Consider the following 23,147-nt stretch of genomic DNA (forward strand, 5'->3'; position numbering starts at 1 on the left):
CTCACCAGTGGGCCAGGACTGTTGGTAAATGATGGAGAGCGGCTTCACAAGCTCATCTGCCAGCTCCCTCATCACCCTGGGGTGGATCCCACATGGGCCCATTGATCTATGAACATCCAAGCAGCTCAGCAGTTCTCTGACTGCCTCCTCTCTGATACTAAGTTCCCTCCCACATCCAGTACAGAGCAAAGGTTGGCCTTCCTATTGCAGTAAATATATTTGAAAAACTTTTTTTAATATCCTGTACAAAATTGCCAAATTAAGTTTGAATTGAGCGTTGGACTCCCAAACACTTTTCCTACATGCCCTAGCAATCCCCTTAAATACTCCTTGACCTGACCCTCCTTCCAAAGATGATACATCCTCTTTTTATTCCTAAGTTCCTTCAAAACCTCCTTGCCCATCCAGGCTGGACGTTTGCCTCGTCAGCTCATCTTTTGGCACACAGGGAAAGCCTGTTTCTCTGCTTTCAAGATCTCTGCTTTGAAGCACGCCCACCTTTCCTGGACTCCTTTGTTTTTAAGGGCTGCTTCCCTAGCAACTCCCTGAAAAAGTCTCGTAAATAGGCCAAAGTCTGCTGATTGGAAGTCCAGTGTAAAAGTCTTCTTGATGTTCTTCCTGATTTCACCAAATATCGAGAACTCTATAATTTCATCATCACTGTGTCCTAAGGAGCCTCCAACCACCACATCTCCCACCAGCCCTTCTCTATTTGCAAACAACAGGTCGAACAAAGGCCCTCCCCTGGTAGGGCTCACTCACCAGCTGCAACAAAAAGTTGTCCTCCATACACTCCAACACCTTCCTGGACTGCCTCTTTCCTGTGGTATTAAGTTCCCAGCAGATATCCGGCAGCTTAAAGTCACCTACAAGAACAAGGGCTGGTGATCCTGAAACATTCTTCAGCTGCTTATAGATTAAGCTGTCCACCTCTTCTTCCTGGCTGGGTGGATGATAACAGACTCCCAGCAGGTTCCCCTGGTACCCCGTCCTGTTTTCTTAGGGTACAACGGTAACAATGAAAACCTTACCAAGGGCACAACTCCCAAGTCCACAAGGAAAAGAACAGACAAGCTGTCAAGTTCTTCAAATATTTGTCCTGCTTTGCTGCAAGACTCCTACTGCACACACAGTGTGGAAAGCCAAGGGAAGCTGCAGTTGGTGGCACGTCTTGTGACAGAAGCTGCACCTCGTTCTCCAGGAAGTGTTCTTGGAAAGAGCAGACAGGAGTGTGGAGAAGATTCTGGGAAAACTGAAGGAGCGCTTAAGAAATGAAATGAAACTGTAAAGAAGCAATCAAAGATGTCCTTGTCAAATGATTTTGATGCTCCCCTTTTCCATCTTGCACTACTTCTCCATCCCATGAACTACAAATGGATCTCACCTCTAAGATCCATGATTTGGCAAGTTGGAGATGCTGTAAAATACCATGAGCTACACACAATTTGCCTTCCCCTGTTTTTCTTGGAAAGCAATGCTGGAGACACAAGTGCAGTGCTTGGGCCAGGTACGAATTCTGCATTCAGGGAACGTGCTCTGACAGTGTCTGACCCTCAGCAGGGACAATGCACAGCAGCAACCAAGGGGATTGCTCTGCCACAGTGCAGGAGTCAAGACTCTGGGTCTTGGCTCCTGTGGGCAAAGTTCCCGTGTTTGGACAGGCTCGGGGCTGCCCCTGGGGAGCGCAGGGCTCGGCGTGGGGCTGAGCGGGCAACGGACAAACGGACCCGTGGAAAAATGGCCCCGGGGCTTCAGTTGCTACGGCAGCAGCGGCAGCAGCGGCAGCAGTGGCAGAAGCAGCGACAGCAGCAGCAGAAAAAGCGACTTGTGTCGACTACCTCCTGCTTTTCCTCTCCCGCAATCCCGCACCCTCTCCCGATCTCCCTGTCCCGGTGTTCCCCTCCTCTCGCAGTCTCCCTCTCTCCTGCAGGGCCGGGCCATGCCTCCGGCTTGCCCTCGGCCCCGGGTGGGGCTGCCCCGTCCCCACCCCCGGCCCTGGGCCTCCCACCGCGGTCTCGCCTCCGCCGGGCTCTGGCTGTCCTGGCGATGGCGGTGCCGGACGAGGATCAGTGCCTGGGGCTGCGGCGGCATCGCCGCCCTTTGCCTCCGCCTGTGCCGACCCCGGCCTCGGCCCTGGCCCCGGCCCCAGCCCCTCCTGGGCCCCGCGGAGGACACCCGCGGCGCGGCCACTCCCGCCGCCTCCGCTGCGGCTTCCCCGGCCCGAGCTCTGCCGCTCGGCAGCATGGCTGCCGGCCCCGAGCTGCCGCTGTCGTGTTGCCAGGAGCGAACGCCTGGGGATTCCCGGCCCAGAGCGGTTGATGGGCGCTCGGGGGCCATTGCGGGCCCCAGGCCGAGCACTGACAGCCACGTCTCGCCGGCAGGGAAGGCGCAGCAGGGCCTCCAGGAGCAGTACGGGCTGGGTTCGCTGCTGGGGCGCGGCGGCTTCGGAAGAGTCTTCGCAGGGACGCAGCTCTCGGAGGGCGCAGCGGTGAGCGGCGGGGCTGGCGGCGGGCGCAGGAGGAGGAGGAGGAGGGCGGAGGAGGAAGAGCATGGGGCTGGGCAGCGTGGGCAGCGAGCTCAGCCCGCTGCTCCCTTTGGCTTGCAGGTGGCCATCAAAAGGGTGCCATGGAACCGCGTCCGGCACTGGGGTAAGCTGGTGAGTGAGCGGGGGCCAGCGGGAGAAGTCGGGGCGTGCCGGGCAGGGACGAGCCGAGGCCCGGCAGGGTGGAAGCCGCCAGGATGCCTAGAGGGAGAGCGGGCGTTGAGCCAGCGGAGGGTGCAGAACATCCTGGGCTGGGTGAGGGCCTCCCCACCCCTGGCACGGCCTCAGCCCCACTGATAGCATCGTGGTCCTTCCACAGCCCAACGGCACCAGCGCACTGCTGGAGATCGTGCTGCTGGACAGGGTCTCCACTGGCTTCCCTGGTGTCGTCCAGCTGCTAGATTGGCTTGAGCTCCCCAGTGAAATCGTGATGGTGCTGGAGCACCCGGAGCGGTGTCAGGACCTCCAGCATTTCATTCGGGCACTGAGGTTCCTGTCCGAGGAGGTGGCGCGGGAGCTGTTCCGCCAGGTGCTGGAGGCTGTGCGGCACTGCACCAGCTGCGGGGTCCTGCACAGAGACATCAAACCAGAGAACATCCTGGTTGACCTGGCCACCGGGCAGGCCAAATTGATCGATTTTGGCTGTGGCACCTACCTTCAAGACACAGCATACACTCAATTTGCAGGTGAGCCCACGCAAGGATGTGCTCCCAGTTCCTTACATCTCATGGCCCAACATCTCACAGCCCAACCTGGGTGTGGCAGTGGGGATTCTCCCTTTTGCTGCCAGTCATGGCACTGAGACTTCAGCTGAGTTGCTTTTGAGCAGGGGTGGGTTGGGGCCCAGCTTCCAGCCCTGCTGGCAGCCTTTGCCAGCCACTCTGCCCAGGACTGGGGCTGGGGCAGCCAGCCCGACAGAAACACCTGTGGGTGGGGGTATCAGAGAGCGTGGAGTCAGAACCTGTGCACCAGCCAGTTTGGTGTGCAGGTGAGAAAGGGCTTGGACTGCTCCTCTGGCCTTCTTTGTCTTGTGTTCATAATGTTATTTGGGGCAATGCAGGCAGGGAGGAGGAAGGCATGGTTTTCCTCCTGCTCTGAGTGGGAGTTTTCTTGTTCTGGTCAGGCCTTTCCAGGGCTTCTGCTGCCCTTTTCCTACACCAGTGGTTTCTTTTCCAATGCCAGTTTTTCACACAAGTCTCAGGTCCTGGTGTCAGGGCAGCGGGTCACACCATGTGCCACTGGGGCAGTCCCCACATGCCCAGGGATGCTGGGGCCAGGCTCTGGGAGCAGAAGCATCCCCCTGATGAACTCCATCTGTATTCCATAGGAACACCAGCATACAGCCCCCCAGAATGGACCGACTTTGGCTGGTACTATGGCGAGCCAGCTACCATCTGGTCCCTGGGCATGCTCCTGCACCAGATGGTCTGCGGGCAGCACCCTTTCAGGAGTGGCTGGAACATCAGCTGGGGCCAGCTCCTGCTGCCACAACGGCTCTCTCAAGGTGGATCCTCATCTCTGGGCACGGGGGGAATACCAGTGCTGGGAGACAGTAGTTGGCTCGTGAGCGTCCTGCTCTGGCAGCTGCTGAGGAGGTGGTACATGTCCTGATCTCCTGCTCTCCTCCAAAGCAGGGAATTGATGGGAAAGTTTAGGCCCAGCTCTGAGCACATCCAGCATGGCCTGGGCATGGGAATATGGGGCAAAGCAGCCAGGGGCCTTCTCCAACTGACTGGCAGTTTCTGGTTTCTCTTCCCAGAGTGCAAGGATCTCATCAGGTGCTGTTTATCCGTGGATGACATGGAAAGGCCTTCATTAGAAGACCTTTTTGGTGATCCTTGGATGCAGGATATTCATCTGGAGTAGATGAAGGGAGAGAGCCAGAGGCTCATTTTGATGCAGGGCCCTGGTAAGTTCCAGCTGCACACATGCCTTGGCAATCAGAAGCAAAGAAACCCAGACTTTTTTGTGCTGCCTGTGTCACTGCACAGGGGTCATCAGGTGGGCACAGGCAGCCCTTGTGCTGGAGCTGAGCTGCTCTGCCCACCACTGGTGGCTGCCATGCGAGTTGTTTTGGCTTGTCCTGGTTCACTGACAGCTGGGGCCCTGGGCAGAACAGTGACAGCCTGGTCTCACCCCCAGGGAAGGAGAAGGAGCCCCTGGAGAAGCTGGACCAGGTGGGGCTGCTGCTGCTGAAGACAGTGAGGATGACAACAAGGATGACAACCTCTTTCTGAACCTGGCCACCAGCAATTGAAGGTGATGGACTTCAATTCTGGCACATTCTTCAAAGCCAGGCTCCACAGCCAATTTGCAGATGAGTTCACACACAGGGGGATGCTCCCAGATTTGGGCATTGCACAGCCTTCCCAGGAACCAAAGGTTTCCCCCTTTTACTGGGGCTGATGCAACTGATTGTTCAGTGGGCTGCCAAGCTGCTTTTTGGCAGGGCTGGGGGCACGGGCTGGGGTGCTTCTGAAATGGGACTCGGCTCCTGGCCCTGCTAACGGCCACCACTCCCCACCATGCCCTGGGCTGGGGCTGGGGCAGCCAGCCCGACACAAACAAAGCCCCAAGGTGGGAGCAGAGGTGGGACTCCAGAACCTGTGCTCGGCTGCTTTGCTTTGCCGGCAAGGAAGGACTTGGGCTGTGCCACTCCCTTTGTTTTCTTTGGGATCACCATTATTTTGGGGGGCAGTGTAGGGGGGGAAGAGTGAAAGCATGGGCTTCCCTCACTGGTGGGTGGGTTTTTCCCTAGCATGCAGGGCATGGGGGCTTCCTCAACCTCTGACAGAGATAGGATCTTTTACCTTTTCCCTTTTTTCCCTTTTTTGTCTGTAATCTCTTTTTGTTAATTTGATGATTGTTTATCTAAAGGAAGCCTTCTAGGTGGTGTCCAGTCTTGACTGGGAAGTGCTTGGGACCAGCTGTGGAGTGGATGAAGGAGAAGGCTGAGGACGTGGTTTGGGAGCAGCTTTTCTTCCCGCGGCGGATGGCGTGAGATGTGTCCCCGTCTTGTTGGCACAGGTGGGGTAAGAGCTTTTGGGAGATGGCAGCCAGCACAGCAGCATCCTGCTCTGGGCAGCTGCTGGGGAGGTGGATCCGCCCTGGCTGGCTGCAGGCTGGGCACGTGTCTTGCCCTCCTGCTCTGCTGCCAAAGGCAGCAATGATGGGCAGCTTTGGGCCCCGCTCTGAGCACGGCCAGCATGGCCGGGGCACCGCGGGTGGCTGGGACAAGGGCACAGGAGCCTTCAGCTGAAGGGCGGTTTCTGGTTTCTGTCCTTGCAGCCGGGCTCTGTGGATGCTGAGGCTGCTCTGGGCTCTGCCAGGGCTCTGCTGGAGCTCAGCACCGGGCCGGGATCAGCCAAAGAAGAAACGGTGTGACCTGCAGCAGACTTGCCTTGAGCATTTTGGCAATGCAGCTCAAGTTTGCAGAGGGTGCATCTCCAAGGAAAAACATGACACCCCCCAAAATAAACTTGTTTAATACCTTCTGAAATGAAATCAATCTGGGGTGACGCCAAATGACATTTTTCAGCTTGCTCAAGCTGTAGCTCAGCCCTTCTCTGAACAGTTCTGTCCCCCACCTGCATTTTCCTTCACAACTGCTTCCTATTTTCCCCCAGTGAGTGCCCAGCGGATTGCAGTCTCCATTACACTTTTGCCAGCCTTGGTGCCTGTCACCATGAGGAAGACCGAGCCCCAGGCTTAGGGACTCATCCTATCACTGGCTGAGGGGCAGCAATGCCTCAGAGGTCTGGTGGCATTTTAGTGTCATTCAGAGCTGCTCTCTTGCCCTCAGCTCTCCTCACTGCTGAGTTCCCACTCCCTTTTCCTCATCCTTCCAGCAGGATGAGCTCTGTGAAGTCCCGTGAGCCACCCCACTCTTCCCGGCCCACCCACCCACCTCAGTTAGGCTGAAGCTGAAGCTTCTTTGTCTCCTCTGGCACACCAGTGCAGTCCCCTCTGCGGGGAGTCCAGAGCACAGCACACAGCAGTGCAGTCCGGGCTGGACCAGCTGCCCTCCACCCCTGGCTTGGCTGTTTGTGGCAGCCAAATGCTCCCTGTTTGCAGCTGTCCCTGCAGGATGGCCCCAGGGCAGAGCCCAGCCGGGCTCCCACTGCATCCCCTGGAGCTTGGGGCAGAGAGTGGTGCCAGAGCCGAGGTTCATGGGGAGCAGCCAGAGCTGTGGCTTGCAGTCAGTGTTTGCAAGTGTTGTGTTCTCATCTCCTGCAGCTCGTGGGGAAAACAACCTGTGTTGCCAGGCCAGCAGTGCCCCTCTGTGCAGGGACAAGGCTGAAGGGCTTTCCCATTCCAGAGGAGCCGGCACTGAGCCTTGGCAGGGCCTGGCAGGGCTGGAGCCAGGTCTTGCCTGCTGTGCGGGACTCGCTGCCCACCAACCGCCCCTACCCGCTGCGCTCCGTCCTACAGGGACAGAAGGGTATGTGTGTGCCAGGGGCTCTGGGATGTCTCTGTACCCATGGACAGAAGGGTCTGTGTGTGCCAGGGGCTCTGGGATGTCTCTGTACCCATGGTCAGAAGGGTCTGTGTGTGCCAGGGGCTCTGGGATGTCTCTGTATCTATGGACAGAAGGGTCTGTGTGTGTCAGGGGCTCTGGGATGTCTCTGTACCCATGGACAGAAGGGTCTGTGTGTGCCAGGGGCTCTGGGATGTCTCTGTACCCATGGACAGAAGGGTCTGTCTATACAAGGGTTTCCATAACATCTTTGTTCCCTTGGATATGGAATGAACACAGAGTGAAGGTGTCAGTCATGTTGCTTGTGCACTCTTTCGTTTCCATACAAGACACATCTATGCACACCCCCACATACAGATATTTTAAAAGGATAGGGATGGATAGAGATTTCCCACAGAGCTCTAACTTTGGCACAACTCACTTGTTTCCTGATGGGCAGGGAATTTTTTTCCCAGCTCTTTCTGAGAAGGTTTCCAAGAGCTGAGGGGAGCAGCATTCAGAAGCAGTTTCAGGATTTCTAGGCAGGAAATGGAACTGGCAACCATCAGTGTAACTCGCCCTATTCATCAGGATGGGCTGCTGATTCTTTAGGAATATGGCACAATGGAGCCACTAGACTTGGAAAAATCCCATCTCTCTGTGGGCCTGTGAAAAGTGGGGAGCAGCAGGAAAACTTTGTATATGCTTTGGGGGACACAAGGTCCAAGGAGCTGTGGTGGCAGAGGGTGACCAGGGCTGGTGGCAGGTGAAGTCCCATTTTATGACATTCATGAATAGAACAGGACGAAGTCCCAGGCACCCAGAAACTTTGTGCTGTCTGCATTTTCAGGCCTTTGCCTAGGTGGGCCTGGAGTAATCAGTGCTTAGGTTATTTCCTTTCCTCGAGGAAAATAGCTTCATGCAACTGCTCTCCATTGACATCTTCTGTAAGGTGATGGAGTTGGTAGTGGATGAGGGAAAAAAGCCCCTGAAGACAATTGTCAACAAGAGCCTGCACCTACTTTTAATCTACTGCCGTGATGAGAACCGGCGTGTGGCAAATGTGAGGTTTTGTGCATGCCTGGGAGGGGGATCAGCTGCCTCCTGCCCTGGTGCCACGTAGGCGGCGTCCTCCTCCAGGCCGTGGCACAGGGATGCGGGTCCCTGTGCCCTGGGCTGTGGTGCCATCTCTGCATCTCTGCTGCTCTTCAGGCCTCTCGGGAAACCCTGCATTGTGCGGCCAAGTTCCTGAAGTGGAGGGATCTAGAGGAGCTACCGACCAAGGAAGATCCGTTGAATATCGATGAGTGTAAGGTAAGGATGGCTTGGAGAAGTGCCAGCCTCAGCCTGGAGAAGATCCATGGCCGCGGGGCTGGCAGCCGTGGCCCCTGCCCAGTGCTGCACCCAGGGGCTCCAGCCTGCGCCCCACACGCCGCTCCCTTCCCTGGGCCCCGCGGGCTCTTCTCCAGGCTCCTGCGGCCCTGAGCCGGGTGCCCGTGGAGTCCCAGCCCAGTGAAGCTGCGGGGCGGGGCGGCACCGCCGCTCCCCGGGCAGCAGCCGGCCCTCTGCCCCCTCCAGAGCCCGGCACCAGCGGCTGCTGGCCGGGCCTCAGGGCCGTGTGGGCAGGGGAGGCCGGGGCTGGGCGCGGCCAGAGCCCAGCCCAGGGGCTGATCCCACGCCAACCCTTCCTTTCTGCCGCTCTCTCCAGCTGGCCGACGACAGGAGCCGAGCGGCCGAGCACCTGCAGAACCCACAGGAGTCCCTGCGAGAGGCGGCCATGCAGTTCATCGGTAAGCCACGAGCCCGGGCTCCCTCCCCGGCCCGCTGCAGCTCGGCCCCAGCCCCAGCTGCTGCCCTGGCTGCAGCGGCATCCGGGCCCGGCACCGTGGAGCCCCACCTGCCCTCGGGGCTGCTGCCGCCCTCTGGCCGCCGTGCCCTGGGGCGGCAGCAGGTGGCAAAGGCCCGGCCTGAGCCCTGCCGGGGCAGGAGGCCATGTGGCCACAGGGCTGGCAGCGGCGCTGGCAGGGAGACGTGCCGCTGGGGCCGTGACACGCTCTGTGTTCACAGGCATGGCCGTGCGGTACATGCGGATGTAGCAGGGAGAGCTCCAGCTCATCGCCTGGGGTGAGTGAGGGCAGCGGGCTGTCAGCGGCTCTCTCTGGCAGGGGAAGCTGCACTGCCTGGGCCGAGAGCTGCAGTTCCCGGCTGTGGAGGGCTTTGCTCCTTGGGTGGACGAGGGCTGGAGAGGGCACAACACACAGAGATTTCAGGGGCGCGTGGGGGATTCGTGGCAAGCACCTTCTGGCTGATCCTAATGTCTCCTGCTTCCTTCTGGGTGGGATGGCCCTGGCAGGAAGATCTCCTAGGATTCCCACAGATCCCGGCTCTGACAATGGCTCTGTTCTTCTCTCTTCCAGCCTATCAAACCCAGAGGCAAGACAGCAGCCCGTCATGCTCTAACCTGCAAAATGAAGCTGGTTTCCCCAAAAAGCTCAACAACTGGGGACGTCTTCTGAATCCAGTGAACCAGTGTCCCAAGAACACACCGGGAGACACTGAAGAGGACACCATCTCTCAGTGCTGCTGGAGCTCCACGCACAGCTGAGGCTGAGCACAATTCCCATGGCTTCAGACCTCTCCTTGTTTGTAGTTAGCTCCCTCCCTCCAGCCCTCAGACCCTGCCCATGCCCTTTTTTTCCCTCCACTCTCCACCCCTTTTGACAGCTCTTTCCCTCCCAGCCCTCAAACCCTGCCCATCCCCCCTCATTCCCTCCCAGCTCATCCCTTTGCTTTGCCTTCCATTAATAAACACTTTGGCTTCTTCACTTTACCTGCGTCTCTGTGGAGCTTCTGAAGTGGCGTAAAAACCTGAGGCCTGGGACACACAGGCCCCTGCTGCCGTCCTCTTCCGTGCCGTGTTTTGTGCAGAGACACAGAGGAGCGAGGCTGCGTCAGGCTGGAAAGGTGTCTGTGCTGAAGGTCCAGTTCCACAACACTGTGGAGTTTAAGGTCCTACTGAGCAGCCTGAGCTCCTGGATTTTGGACGTGCCAACCTGAGTATGCTCTGAACCCAGCTGTGAGGGATTCCATGGCAAGCATCTACAGAGGGCAAAGGAGCTTGGAATGCTGGAAGCTTTCAAGAATAGCTTCCTGATAGCACAGCAGTGCTCCATCCCAGCACAGGGTCAGGGAGAGGGCAGAAGCAGAGACCATCAGGCCTTAAATGGGAGCTTTGGGTGTGCCTAAGGGCAAGTGAAGCAGCAGCAGCACGGTGGCCGAGACTCGGACGCGTGACCGACCCAATGGCCCGAGTGCCGTCAGGCAGTGCCGGGATCCCGGCTGCGGTTCAGGTGCCCAGAGCAGAGGAATCGCAGCCCCTGCCTCAGAGCCTGTCAGAAAGCCAAGCAAGTGAGAGCAGAGGGAGGGCAGCCTTCCAGTCTCCCTTGGACATGGCCACAAAGCAGCCCCTGCTTCTCCTTCCTCCGCCTGTGTTTGGGGTGTGCTGATGGCAGCGCCAGCCAGGCTGTGCTCTGTGTTCCAAAGGCTGTGGAGAGCGGGCATGAAAAGTGCTGGGTGCACAGCGGAGAGTCCTGGAAGGTGCTGGCAAGAGCGTCCTGTGGGAACAGGGCTCTGGTCTCTGGCCGGGAAGAGCCTGGTTTTGCTGCTGTGAGCGCAGGCAGGCATCGAGGCAGGTGAAGAGGCAGCAGGCAGCTTGTTTTTGTAGAGGGCCTGGGGCTGCATGTGCGAACCTCCACCTGGAATCACACTGGGGGAAATCCCAGCTAGAGCTGGAGCGCCTGTCTAAAAAGCACCAGAAGGAATTCAGCCTTGCCAGGGTTTCTTAAGAGTGTGTTGGTGTTCCCCAGGAAAGGTACACATTTGGGGAAACGCCTCTGGGGGAAAAGGGCTTGCTGCGGAAGGAAAGCGCTTTCCTAGGAGGTCCCGGTGCTGTAGGAGCAACTGTCCCCCTTTGGCTCTCTGTGGTCCTTTCAGTCCTTGAGGCCCCTTGCACTCGGCAGATGGACTAGGCAAAGGAGCAAGCTGTGAAGAACAGGTTTGGAATACACTCGGACCTGCGGAGACCAAGGCCAGCACCTGCAGCAGGGTGTGTTCCCCCCCGTTTGGACACACGTGTGAGCAGGAGCATCTCTGTCCAGCTGCCAGCCCCAAAGCTGTCTTTGAGAGCTGTGAATTCAAAGGCCTTCACGCACACACCTCTCACATCTTACCTGTCTGCTGTGTTTCAACTCTTGGCAATATGCATTTGCCTCTTCCTTGCTGGAATCTGCTGTGGCCCAGAGGGCCAGCACCGAGCTGGGCTGTGTGGGCCAGGCGGCACGGAGAGTCTTAACTGATCTTGGGGTGTCCATGGCCTCAGAAAAGGCTTGGAAGGTTTGCCTCCCAAGGCGCCCTGCTCACTGGCTCTTCCTGTGCATCTTGGAGAGAACAAGGCAGGCATTTCTGGCAGCTGGGCATTAGCAGGCCTTCAAATGGGGGCGTGTTTTGGAGCAGGCCCAGCTGAGAATCCCTGAGAGGAGCCCTGTGCTCCTTGCCCCTCTCCGCAGACACGTGAGCGTTGTCTGCTTTTGGGATGACCCCAGCTGTGTCAGGGGGTGCTGCTACGTGGACACGAGACAGCCGGTCCTGTCCTGCCGGGTCCCAGCAGTGCCTCGCAGCAGTCCTGCATCCCCATCAGGATGCCGGCCAAGAGAGGTCCTGGAAGCTGAGGCAGCTGATTTGAAGCTTGCGTGAGTGCCTACAGGTCAAGGCCAAGGGCGTTCCCTCAGGATAGAGCAGTCCTGAGAGGTCTCTAGAATTCAAAGAAATCAGCAGACAAATGCATTGTCCACCAAAAGCTCTTTGATTGGCAGGAGGTTAGGGCTCTGCACCCCACCACAAGGCTTCTTTGCCACGTCCAAATTGCAGTGGATTTCTGTAGGAATTCTATCAAAAATACCTTCCGTCTTTAGACTGCTGAGGTGATTCCATAGGCAGGGGCTTAGAAAGAAACACATTGCATCAGAATCCTAGACTTGAAGCTAACGTCTACCTGCTGGCCAGGAGGAGTCTCAGCGCACCAAAGCAGCTCATCTTCCTCACCCCTTCCCTGCACAGGGCTGATTCCGTAGCCGCCCTTAGGTCTTCCCAAGGCTATGTCTAAAGCTTTTTTTCAAGTCACTCTCTTGCCAAGTTAGGCTTCCAGGTTTTTCTTATGTTAACTGGTGCTAAGTACTTCTGGATATGTGTGCTAAGTACTCTTTCCTTCTGTCAATTGCCTGTGCTTCCTTACATCAAACAAAGGCCTTGTTTCATTCCTAAATGTGCCTGATGCTGGCCCAAGTCTTTTGGCACTGCTTGCTTTCCTGTGGCATGCTCTACGTCCCCCGAGAGTAAAGAGGGAGCTGGAGAAGGAGCTTGCCAGGCTGCTCTCCATCCTTTACCAGCAGTCCTGCATAAGCGGAAAAGTCCGAGCTGAGCGCAAATGGAACAGCCGTGCACGGGAAGGGTGGGTGGGAAGGATGATCCAGGAACCGTAGGCCTGGCAGCCTGAGCTTGCTACCGGGGAAGGCCTTGGAGCACATCCTCCTGAGTGCCATGCCACGGCATGTGCAGGGAACCAGGGGGTGGGAAAGCTCTGCGGAGGGATGGGGACAGCTGCTGGTCTTGGCAGGGCGTTGAGCTAGGGTTGGTGTTGCTGGGCGTGTTGGGGAAGGAGTCGTCTGGAAGAGGAGAGGTCTAGGCTGGAACTGGAGTCACTTTGAAGGCACCACCTGTGGTATGGCACAGCTTTGATTATGGAGGACAGAAGGAATAGCTGGGACTTATCAAAAGCATGATGTCTCTGTGGAAGTGAAGAACGACTCAAGAAAAATGCAGAAGACTTCCACAAGCCAAACACAGGTCCCAAATGGGAAAACAAACAAACAAAACCTTGTGACCTCCGGAAGGAGCCCATGCACCCTTGGGCTAGTGCGCTGCAGAAGCCAAGACATAGAGCTTTACTGAGCCAGATGCTCACCTGGAGCACCAGCCCTTTGGTGCCTCAACATGGCAGATCAAAGCCCATTTCCCAGCTGTCACTGGCTGGGGCCAATGCTAGGTCCTGGCAGGACTGCAGCACTCAGCATCCTTAGCCAGCAGCTGCAAGTGCTGGCTGGGCAGAAACTTGCACCTCTGCCTTGCACTAAAGACAGCACCCTCCAGAATTGGCATTTACTATCTCAGGAAAATCTGACTCTGCTGTCACCACAGCTGTAGGGTTGTGGTAACTTTGCTCATTTTGCTCCTCTTTGGCCTCTTCTCCAGCAGAAGAGAGAGCCATCAGCACTGCAGGTGGCTGAGGAGCTACCACTAACTGTAGCAATGTATCTGCAGCAATGTATCTGCATAACTTGGAATACAAAGTGCTCAAGCCCAACTACCACCTAGAGATATTAGTTACAAGTAGCAGCTCTTTGGGAATGTATCAAGGCCACAGAGACACAAACTGGTCTAAAAAGAAGAGGAGCCTGGGAAATTGAATACCAGGACAAGAAGAATGAGCTAGAGGCCATGAAGGCTCGGAATTATAGCCAATCAAATTGCCTAAGGGACGTGTGCTGAGCCAACAAAGCAGACAAACCAATCAAGAAAGGCATGAAGGTGTGAACAGTGGTCTTACAATTTATAAACATAGTGTAATGTAAATATGAAATGGCTTCTGCAGAAATCCTATTGGTTCTGTCGTTCAGAGGTACTGAGCTCCCACAAGTATCATTCAGATGCATTTGCTGGCAGCCAGAAATGAAAATTCAGGACTCAAGCTGTAGCCCAAAAGAGCAGGGAGATGCTCGAGGAGGCACCACCTTTGTTTTAGCTATTCAGCAAGTGAGCGAGTCCTTCTGTGAAAGGAACAACTACCCTCCTTGCCTTCTTTCTGGCACCTGAGAAGGACAAAGACTGTCCCAAATGCAATTTGCAGGCTGCCACAAGTCTGTGCTTCTTGTGTCTTTTCAACACAGCTCTACCCAAAGCTGCAGCCACAGCTGACACCAGAGAGGAAAGCCCCTGAGAGCAGCAGAGTCTGTGGGGGCTGTTGGCATTTACCTCTCCTCCTGTGGCAGTGTCGAGTGCTTTACAAACCTCTCCAAAAGTCCGAGAAACAAAAGAGCCACAAAGAAAGGAGAAAGCATTTAGATCTTGGAGTGCAAGCCAGCCCAGACTGGAGATCTCTGCTGGAAATGCCTAAAACCTGCAGGATGCAGAAGGGCTCTGTCAGAAGGCAGATGAGGCATTTTGCTCTCAAGTGCATGGCCACTGGGCCTGAAGCATTGAGGATGACTGCCTCAGCTCAGAAGGAGAGTTTCTTCTTTCTTCTCGGGCTTCAGTCTCTAAATTATGCAGTTCTAATCCTGACCATGGAGTATTTCCTTCAGCAAACTCTTGGAAAGAAAGCTGTGATAGGGGGTAGGTTTCTCTTTCAGGCAAGCAAGATTCTTCTCCCTCTGTACGTGTAGCCAGGTGATTATAGATATAGAAAAATGCTAAGGAAATAAACACAGAGATGTCCCATGCTTGAGAGACCAGGAGATCTACCAGGTCATTTTCCTTGCTCCAGGCAAGACCTTGGAAGTGTGACAATTTGACAATTTGACAATGCCTTCTGGCCACGCTTACAAATTCTGACTGGTACTGAGAGATGGATTTGATGGATTTTGTCATGGGATTTTCCATGCTCACAATTGTCCCTGAGGAAAACAAAATTCAAGATGCTCGCTTTGAAGCAGAGATCCCAGCTTCCAGGAGGCACAAAAGGCAGCCCCATTGCTGGGGCTCTGAACACTTTCTGGTCAGCTGGGTAACAACAACAAAACAACCAGACAGGCAGCTCTGAATCAGAAATGGCCAGAAGAGACTGATTATCTACAGAAGTTCCTATGGGGAATCCTAAATGTCCCTGTGATATCAAACTGAGGAAAAACATTTGGTCCAGCTACGCTGCCACGTGCACACAATACGCTATCCTCCAGACAACAAATACACAAGACATACTCAGTAGCTCCAGGGAGTCCTCCTCGATCTACTGTTGCTGAGCAGCAGCTGTGTCAGCGCAGGAGATGAACCGACTGCCTGGGATCACCGTCTCAGCTCGTAAAGCAAAGGCTCCTTGACACAATGCTCCTGCTGCAGCTGGTTTGGTGCAAGAGCCTGTGTAGATCTGGGAGAAGAAGTGAGTTTGGTTCAGAAAGGTGGCTGGCAGAGATGACCCTGAGATACGTTCCAAATGCCAGCCCTTAGGAAGATGCTGTCAGCCTGCCACCAGCAGGGCTCTTCAAATGGATTTTTTGCACGTCCACTTCCCTTTGACTGGATGGCTCAAAGCCAAAGGCTGGTTTTCCTGGAGTTCATGGCCAGATTCATCTTCCATTTTCAGGGATTTTCTGAAGGAGGACTGCCACAAGGACCATATTCCACTTCCTCCCAAGGACCATATTCCACTTCCTCCCTCTTTTCCCCCTCTGAGGGCTACAGACACACATGCAACTCCTTGTTCAAATGTTCTACCTCCTCCCACGGAGTGCTCTTGTCCTCCACCACGTTCAGGTCATGCTCAACTGGCAGCACTTCTGGTGGAGGCAGTTCCTGTGGCTCACACCAATCCTGGGGCTCCTCCTCCTCAGTCATTTGCAGGAGGCCTTTGCAGGCTGCCTGGGGAGACGTCAGCACTTCCACCTCGAGTCAAACAGAACAAAGCAGTCAGAGACTACAGCTTGTCCCTGTCAGCCAAGAGTCATCAGCTGTGAGCAAAGGGAAAGAAGAGATTTGCAAGGGCTACAGACAGCTTGTTTCCATCCTCCGTCTTGGGCACCATGTTCCACTGTTAAAACACCACAGGATCAGGAAGGGCAGAGCCATGGGGGAGGGAAATGCACAGGGACTCCCCCTGGGAGGGACCTCGGGAGGTTTCCACGCCAGGCCAAAGCACAGTCAGTTGAGAAAGGGACACAGGGAGGGGCTGTCTGTGTGCTCTGCCATGGCAGGATGAGATGCAGAGCTGCACAGACACCCAGACCATGTGAATCTCTGCAGGAGCTGATCTCACTCAGTGGCTCCCAGGCCTCTGCTGCTCTCTGGTTGCTCTGGTTTGATGTTCCCTGGTGGTCACACCCAGCCCCACACACACCAGTGCTGTGTGCACACACACCAGTCTCAACAGTGCCTGGGCCCCAGAGGACACAGGACCTGATGGTTTGTGGTCCCCACGCCAGTATCTGGCACTTGGACATCCCTCAGTACCACGAGCAGAGAGAGCTCCCTTGTCCCAGAGAGTTCTTGGCAGCAGGGGGTTTAGGAAAATGGCACAGGCTGTGGGGATCACCTGTAGGGCATGGCCAGGGATGGGCATTGACCATCACCTCTGAGCAAACCACCATGATCCCCCATCCTTTCCCTTCCTGGGGTCCTTTCTTAGATATCCCATGGGAAATCTTGCACACTGCCCAAATGCCCTTTGTGGATTTCCATCGTAAATCTCAGACCCCAACGCAGAACCTCCCATGCTCAGATGACATCATGCTGGAAAGCTCTGCCATTGACCCCCTTGGTGAGGCTTTCATGAGGAGGTGTCAGAACTTCCCTAAAATTAAATGTTTATCTTCTGTTTTTTTAAAATTGGAATGGCCCTAAAATATCATGTACTGCAGCCCCCTTGCTGTGAGAGGGCACAACTACCACTGCAACAGATGGTCAAAGCTCCAGATCTTGAACACTTTTTGGGATGGGGCACTCACTTTTGTGGAGAACCTGTTCCTGTCCTGTCAGCATAAACACAAAATATTTCATTCTTATATCAAGTCTGAATTTATGCTTGACAATTTTAAAGGCTTTTCCCTTTCCACTGCCAATACAGGCTTGTAAAAATATGCCAATTTTTCTGGGATTATGACCACGATGTTTTAATCTGAGAAGACCTTGAAAAGACACAAAAATCTCCCAAGATATGATCTGGAGGCCACAAGCACAAAGCCCGTGAGATTAAGGGCCCCGGGCTCAGTGGTGTGAGTAGCCTGAGAGGGCCTGAAGGGGTGTTTCAGAGATGGTGGAGCTCTTCTTCATTGTGTGAAACTGCCTGAGGATGAAATAATGCCAAACGGATCTCCTGGGCAGTTCCAAACTGGACACAAGGAGAGAGGAATTTCTGTCCCAGGGCAGGGCTGTGGTGCAAAACATCCCCCAGAAAGAGTCTGGAGCAGCCCAAAGCTCTGTGTGGCCAGGCAGAGGCAGGCAGGATGCACAGCTGTCAGCAAAGGAAGGGCCCAGCCAGGTGGGGCAGCCGGGGGATGACGACAGCCTGCAGGGACAGAGGCACAGGGCACGGACACTGTAGGACAGCCTGGGCTGCACAGGGCACAGGGATGGGCAGCAGCTGCAAGGCCCTGACAGAGCCAACTCCTGCAGCACTTTGGCCATAGCTGCTGGGCCTGGGCCTGAGCCATGAGGAGGAGACAAGTGACCCTTGCAGGCCTGGGGCCTCATTGCCTCCTTGTCCCTGCTCAGCAGCCTGGCAGGGGCCGCCCCATGGTGCTGCCCTTGGCATTGCACATCCCCACATCCCAGTGGGCCGGGAAGAGCCCTGAGCACTGAGGGAGGGACAGGATGTGCCTTGGCAGGGGCTGGGGCTCAGGCCATGGCCTTTGCATTCCTGAAACACATGCAGGTTTGCTCAGCATCAGAGACATCTTTGCCTTGTTTGTCCCCACCTGTCATCACTGCCTACAGTGTTCTGCTCTAACTGGAACCTGGGGACATTTTCTCAGTCATGTCTGTCTGTGGGACCCATTAAAACTTCAAGAAACTTTGGAGTTTCAATCTGAGTAGGAGTTCTCAGAAAGTTTTTTAAACACTCTCTTAGGGACTGAGTCTGATGTAAACAACACCAAAGCCCCAAGAGGGTCATTAAAATCCTGGTACTGTGTCTGTGCTGCTGAGCTGGGCCGGGCTCCTGGCACAGAGGCACCTCCTGGCAACCAAGAAGAGCTTTAAAAAGACATTTCTCCTCAGGAGCAGCTCCACTCCCAGCCCAACAGGGCTGAGGGCACTGCCTGCAGGTACCTGAGAGCAGTGAAGCAGACAGAGGCTTAAACACCTGGAAGGAAAATTCTGAGCTTCTTCGTGAAGAAATGTTCACCACTTCAGACACAGTCAGTCTGTGGCTGCAGGGATCTCCTAAAGCTGACCCAGGACAGGACTGACAGCACTGTAAGGATGGCTCTGCTGCCCTTTCTGCTTTGGGGGAGGATGTGCTCCAGAGCGGAGCTGCCCTGGGCACCGTCAGAGGGACAGGGCAGGATGGCTCCTGCTGCCAGGGATGGCTGCAGGGGCTGAAGCTGGGGCTGCAGCCAGGGGTGCCCAGGGCTGTCGTGCAGAGCAGGTGCTGCAGCCCTGAGGGCTCTTGGCCAGGCCAGGGGATCTGTCACCTGCCAGGGGCAGCTCTCAGCCAGCCTGGCAGCTCCCATGGATGCTGGAGGGGTACTGTGAGTGCAGTGAGTGACTCCTGCCAGGGTAGGTCCTGCTGCTGTGGAGAGGGTGCTGTGTGTGCCAGGGCTGCTCAGAGCTCCAGCTCATGCCCAGGTAATTTCTGAAGGGACATTTCATGAGCTCATTCAGGGCAGGAGTTTCCTGCTTGTGTTTCTGCTTTCCTCAATCTGTGCTCCCATTTTTCCCTGACTCAACTTGGCAGCAATGGAAACTCAGCTGTGCAGGGCAGAGCAAGGGCTGAGGCTCTTAAAGCATCAGGATGAGGATTCCTGGGAACCTCAGCAAGTGCCTGCACTTCCCCAGCCTCCAGATCCATCCAGCATCACCTTTCCATGGTGCCCAGGCCTGGGGGATCTGCTCTTTAATCCCTGCAGCCCCGAGCAGCTGCAGGGCAGAGCTGGCCCAGGGCTGGGCTGGGCTCTGGCAGCTCTGGCAGGGAAGGAGCCCGGGGCCACAGGAACAGCTCGGGCTGGGACAGCTCCAGCAGCAGAGCCGTGGGCAGGGAGGGAGGGAGGCAGTGCTGAGGGAAGCCCTGCTGCAGGGGACATGTGGCACCTGCCGGCCCTGCCCTGCAGGGCACACACTGCCCTGAGCAGCACAGCTCTTGTGTCCCCTCCCAGCCAGCACAGCCCTCAGCCCGGGGGCTCGGGGCCCTCAGTCCCCTCCTGGGCCGGCAGAGCAGCCCCAGAGATGCAGGGCATCTCTCCTGCCATGTGCCCATTGCCTGCTGACCAGGGCCTGAGGGCCACTGTCCTGCACTGCTGCTGCCTGGGAGGGGCTGTGCAGGGCTGGGAAGGGAAAGGCTTTTCTTCAGGGCCTGGCTCTCTCTCTCCCTGCCTTGCCCAGGTGCTGCTGGCATTGCTGACGGGCTCTCTGGGAATGGCAGTTCCAGCTGCAGGCTCAGGCCCAGCCCTTGGGTTCCTCCTGTGCAGGCTGAGCACAGCAATGGGGTGTCCCAGCTCCCTCTGCCCCGGGGAGCTCTGGGCAGGGCAGGCTGGGAATGAGCCGAATCTCCCTGATTTAGGGAAAGGCAGGGGCCACTTTGTGTGTCAGGGATCCCTCTGCTCTCAGCAGTGTCACCTGGCTTTCCAGGGTAGCACAAGATTGGAGCTCAGAAAGGTGCAAATCCAGGGCTACTGGGAACAGGAGAGAGGGACAGAGCAGCTCCCCTCAGTCTGCACTAAGGCTCAGACAATGCGCCTGCCTCACTGGACTCTCTGTTCTATCCAGATGCAGCAGAATCTCTTGTTCTGCCACCTGCAATCCCTATCCCTTTCACTTGGTGTCTCCTGTGCCTTAGGAGGAGACTCAAGTTCAAACCCTAGGACTGGCCCCTGCCCTCACTGTTCCCCTGCACTGACTGGGGGTCAGGACTGACTTGCAGGTGTCCTGCATGTTGGAGTCTGGCTCCTCACTGAACATTGGCCAGCAGCAATCAGGGCTTGAGCAACCAAGGTGAAGGAAGTTCTCCTAGACATAGACAAGGGGGATATGTTTAGTGGCAGGGACTGGTCTGTGAGAAAGACCTTTGACTTTACTGCGAGAAATCTTCCCTCAAAGTCACTTTCTTCCTTCCTTCAACAGATTTCAAGACCCCAATGCAGAAAATGTCCAACAGCAGCTCCATCAGCCACTTCCTCCTGCTGGCATTGGCAGACACGCGGCAGCTGCAGCTCCTGCACTTCTGCCTCTTCCTGGGCATCTCCCTGGCTGCCCTCCTGGGCAACGGCCTCGTCATCAGCGCCGTAGCCTGCGGCCACCACCTGCACAGCCCCATGTTCTTCTTCCTGCTCAACCTGGCCCTCGCTGACCTGGGCTCCGTCTGCACCACTGTCCCCAAAGCCATGCACAATTCCCTCTGGGACACCAGGACCATCTCCTATGAAGGATGTGCGGCACAGCTCTTTCTGTTTGTGTTTTTCATTTCAGCAGAGGTTTCCCTCCTGACCATCATGTGCTACGACCGCTACATGTCCATCTGCAAACCCCTACACTACAGGACCCTCCTGGGCAGCAGAGCTTGTGCCCACATGGCAGCAGCTGCCTGGGCCAGTGCCTTTCTCAATGCTCTCATGCACACGGCCAATACATTTTCCCTGCCCCTGTGCCATGGCAATGCCCTGGGCCAGTTCTTCTGTGAAATCCCACAGATCCTCAAACTTTCCTGCTCACACTCCAAACTCAGGGAACTTGGGCTTCTTTTGTTGTCCATCTGTTTATGTCTTGGTTGTTTTGTGTTCATGGTTTTCTCCTATGTGCAGATCTTCAGGGCTGTGCTGAGGATCCCCTCAGAGCAGGGACGGCACAAAGCCTTTTCCACCTGCCTCCCCCACCTGGCCGTGCTCTCCCTGTTCCTCAGCACTGGCACATTTGCCTACCTGAAGCCCCCCTTTATCTCTTCTCCATCCCTGGATCTGGCATTGTCAGTTCTGTACTCGGTGGTGCCTCCAGCCCTGAATCCCGTCATCTACAGCCTGAGGAACCAGGAGCTCAAGGATGCCCTGATGAAAATGATGAGTAGATGCTTTTCAGGAGCAACAGACTGCCTGTTTTCTTCTGCATAGTGTTCGCAATGGAACTCATGAAAGGCCCAACAGGCCTTCTCTGGTCTTTGGAAGTATTCAATTGTATTTTCTGACAGAAAATTGTCCCAAATTATTTTTTTTAATCACCTCCATCTAATTCACTGTCTTCCTCTTGAATTTGACCAAGAAGCTCTGTAAACCAGAATGTGTGCTATTGCTACATTTGAAGAAAATAAACCAGCTTGCAGTGCTGTTTTATCTGGGATCCCAACTCTGAGACCTGCATGAAATAAGAAGAGAGAAGGGGAAAAGAGTCCCAGCAGAGCAGCACTGCCACGGAGCAGCAGTGCTTGGTCCTTTAAGTGCTGCTCTTCCCAGCTCCAGCCTCTCCTTCCCAGCCCTTCTGTGGCTGTAAGGCCGCAGTGCTCTGGCACATTGGTCACTGTCCTGCTGCGTGTCCCTGCTGTGACCACAGGCAGGGACTGGCCATGGGCACTGCTGGGACACAGCTGGGCTCCAGCACAGCAGCTCCAGCAGCACAGGGAGGGCAGGGCAGGAAGGCTTTGCTCTCCCTGCAGAGTCACTCTCAGGAACAGGCCCAAGGAACAGACTCTGAAGAGGCTCCTTGTGCTCCTTTTTCTCCCAGGGATCAGTGGGATGACATCAGGGTCCCAGCGTGGCCTTCAGGGGACTCAGGGCTGCCTCAGGTTCTGCTTGTTGGTGGCCAGGGCTCATCAGATGGTGAATGGCCTGTGCTGAACCTTCCTGGGGCTCTCCAGCTTGTGCCAGGGCTGATGGCCGGGGAATGTTTGTCTGGAGTGCCTTGGGAGCTGCCAGGAGAACACAGGGGAGCTGCAGGGACAGCGTGTGCCAGGGATCAGCAGGGAGTGGAGCTCCCTGGGCACAGGCCTGGCCAGGGCGGGGTCACCCCGAGATCAAGGACTGAATGTCTGCTGTGAGCCAGGAGAGCTCTGCAGCCCCAGGGGACACAGCAGGCACAGGGAGAGGAGTCTGGGCACTGACTGCTCTGACCCTCAGGGAACTTCCCCAGGAGGATCCAGGGCAGCCCCAAGGCCATGTGGCAGCCCTGGAACAAGGCAGGCAACTCTGAGCATCCTCCATGGCCCCAGCAGAGCCTGTGTGGGAGGGGGTCAGTGCAGGGAGCACCATCGGCTGCCTCTGTCTCCCGGGCTGAGCAGCAGAGCCCAGCAGAGGCAGCCCAGGGCCCCGGGCAGCACAGCCCCCGTGCTCTGCACAGCAGCAGCCCCAGCTCGGGGCTGTGGGCAGCAAGGCAGGGGCTGCAGCAATGGCTGCTCAGGCCAGCACAGACGTGTTCCCCTGGGAAAGGCTCTGTGGGCAGCTGCCGTGTGCCAGGAGCAGAGCAGGAGCCCGTGGGTGTGCAGAGGAGCCCTGGCAAGAGGCTGCCCTGTCCCTGGGGCAGCAGCAGCAGCCTGAGGAGCCCCGGGGCCAACTATCTGCTGCTGTGCTGGGCAGCGGGGCTGGCCCTGGGGCTGCAGGAGCTGCCTGAGCTGAGCATCTCCTGAGCATTGCAGACACAGAGTGGCTGTCCATGACCTCCAGTGCCTCCAGTTCCTGCTGCTGGGCCAGACTGGACTGGGCTGCTCTGCAGGGCTGGGGCAGGGAGAGGAAAAAAATGGGCCCTTGATTATAAGAGTCCCCGCAGTTTCACACCGGTCCCTTGGTTCCATGTGGCCCCACGGTGTCACTCTGCTCCCCTTGGTCACACCAGGCCCCGCAGTGTCACAATGTAACCTTGGTTCTGTGGGGCTGCAGTGTCTGTTCTGCCACTGAGCAGGGTCAGCACCAAAAACACAGACACAAGGTTCAGGTATGGTGTGATTTATTATAACGCAAAACTGCAAAGAATGACAAAAGGGGAAGCTCAGCAATGCACCCAATCATCACTACCAAAGATTGCCTGCAGTGATTATGAAAAAAGATGTACCAGTTACTCTCAGACTTTCCCATCAACCAGATCCACACATCAGCTGGGGGAAGCTGTCACAGCCAAGGACTGCAGAGCCACTCCCGGACACTGGGAATTCCTGCAGGTGCCTCCAGCCACAGGTGAGGCTCCAACCCGGCT

General features: G+C 56.3%; 2 protein-coding genes across 2 annotated transcripts; both read left to right on the plus strand.

Annotated features, from left to right (window-relative positions):
• Positions 1-2,242: 2,242 nt before the first annotated feature.
• On the plus strand, positions 2,243-9,094 carry LOC136302486 (serine/threonine-protein kinase pim-1-like). Its single transcript, XM_066205961.1, has 7 exons — positions 2,243-2,488; positions 2,606-2,656; positions 2,862-3,228; positions 4,685-4,743; positions 8,211-8,312; positions 8,707-8,788; positions 9,066-9,094. The coding sequence occupies exons 1-7, from the start codon at positions 2,243-2,245 to the stop codon at positions 9,092-9,094; spliced, it is 936 nt and encodes a 311-aa protein (XP_066062058.1).
• An 11,019-nt stretch (positions 9,095-20,113) lies between these two features.
• On the plus strand, positions 20,114-21,079 carry LOC136302516 (olfactory receptor 14J1-like). Its single transcript, XM_066205988.1, has one exon. The coding sequence runs from the start codon at positions 20,114-20,116 to the stop codon at positions 21,077-21,079; it is 966 nt and encodes a 321-aa protein (XP_066062085.1).
• The last annotated feature ends 2,068 nt before the right edge of the window (positions 21,080-23,147 follow it).

Source organism: Chamaea fasciata, unplaced genomic scaffold (genome assembly GCF_029207755.1).
Source record: "Chamaea fasciata isolate MVZ Bird 193981 ecotype frontalis unplaced genomic scaffold, bChaFas1.0.hap1 SCAF_29, whole genome shotgun sequence".
Classification (NCBI taxonomy): domain Eukaryota; kingdom Metazoa; phylum Chordata; class Aves; order Passeriformes; family Sylviidae; genus Chamaea; species Chamaea fasciata.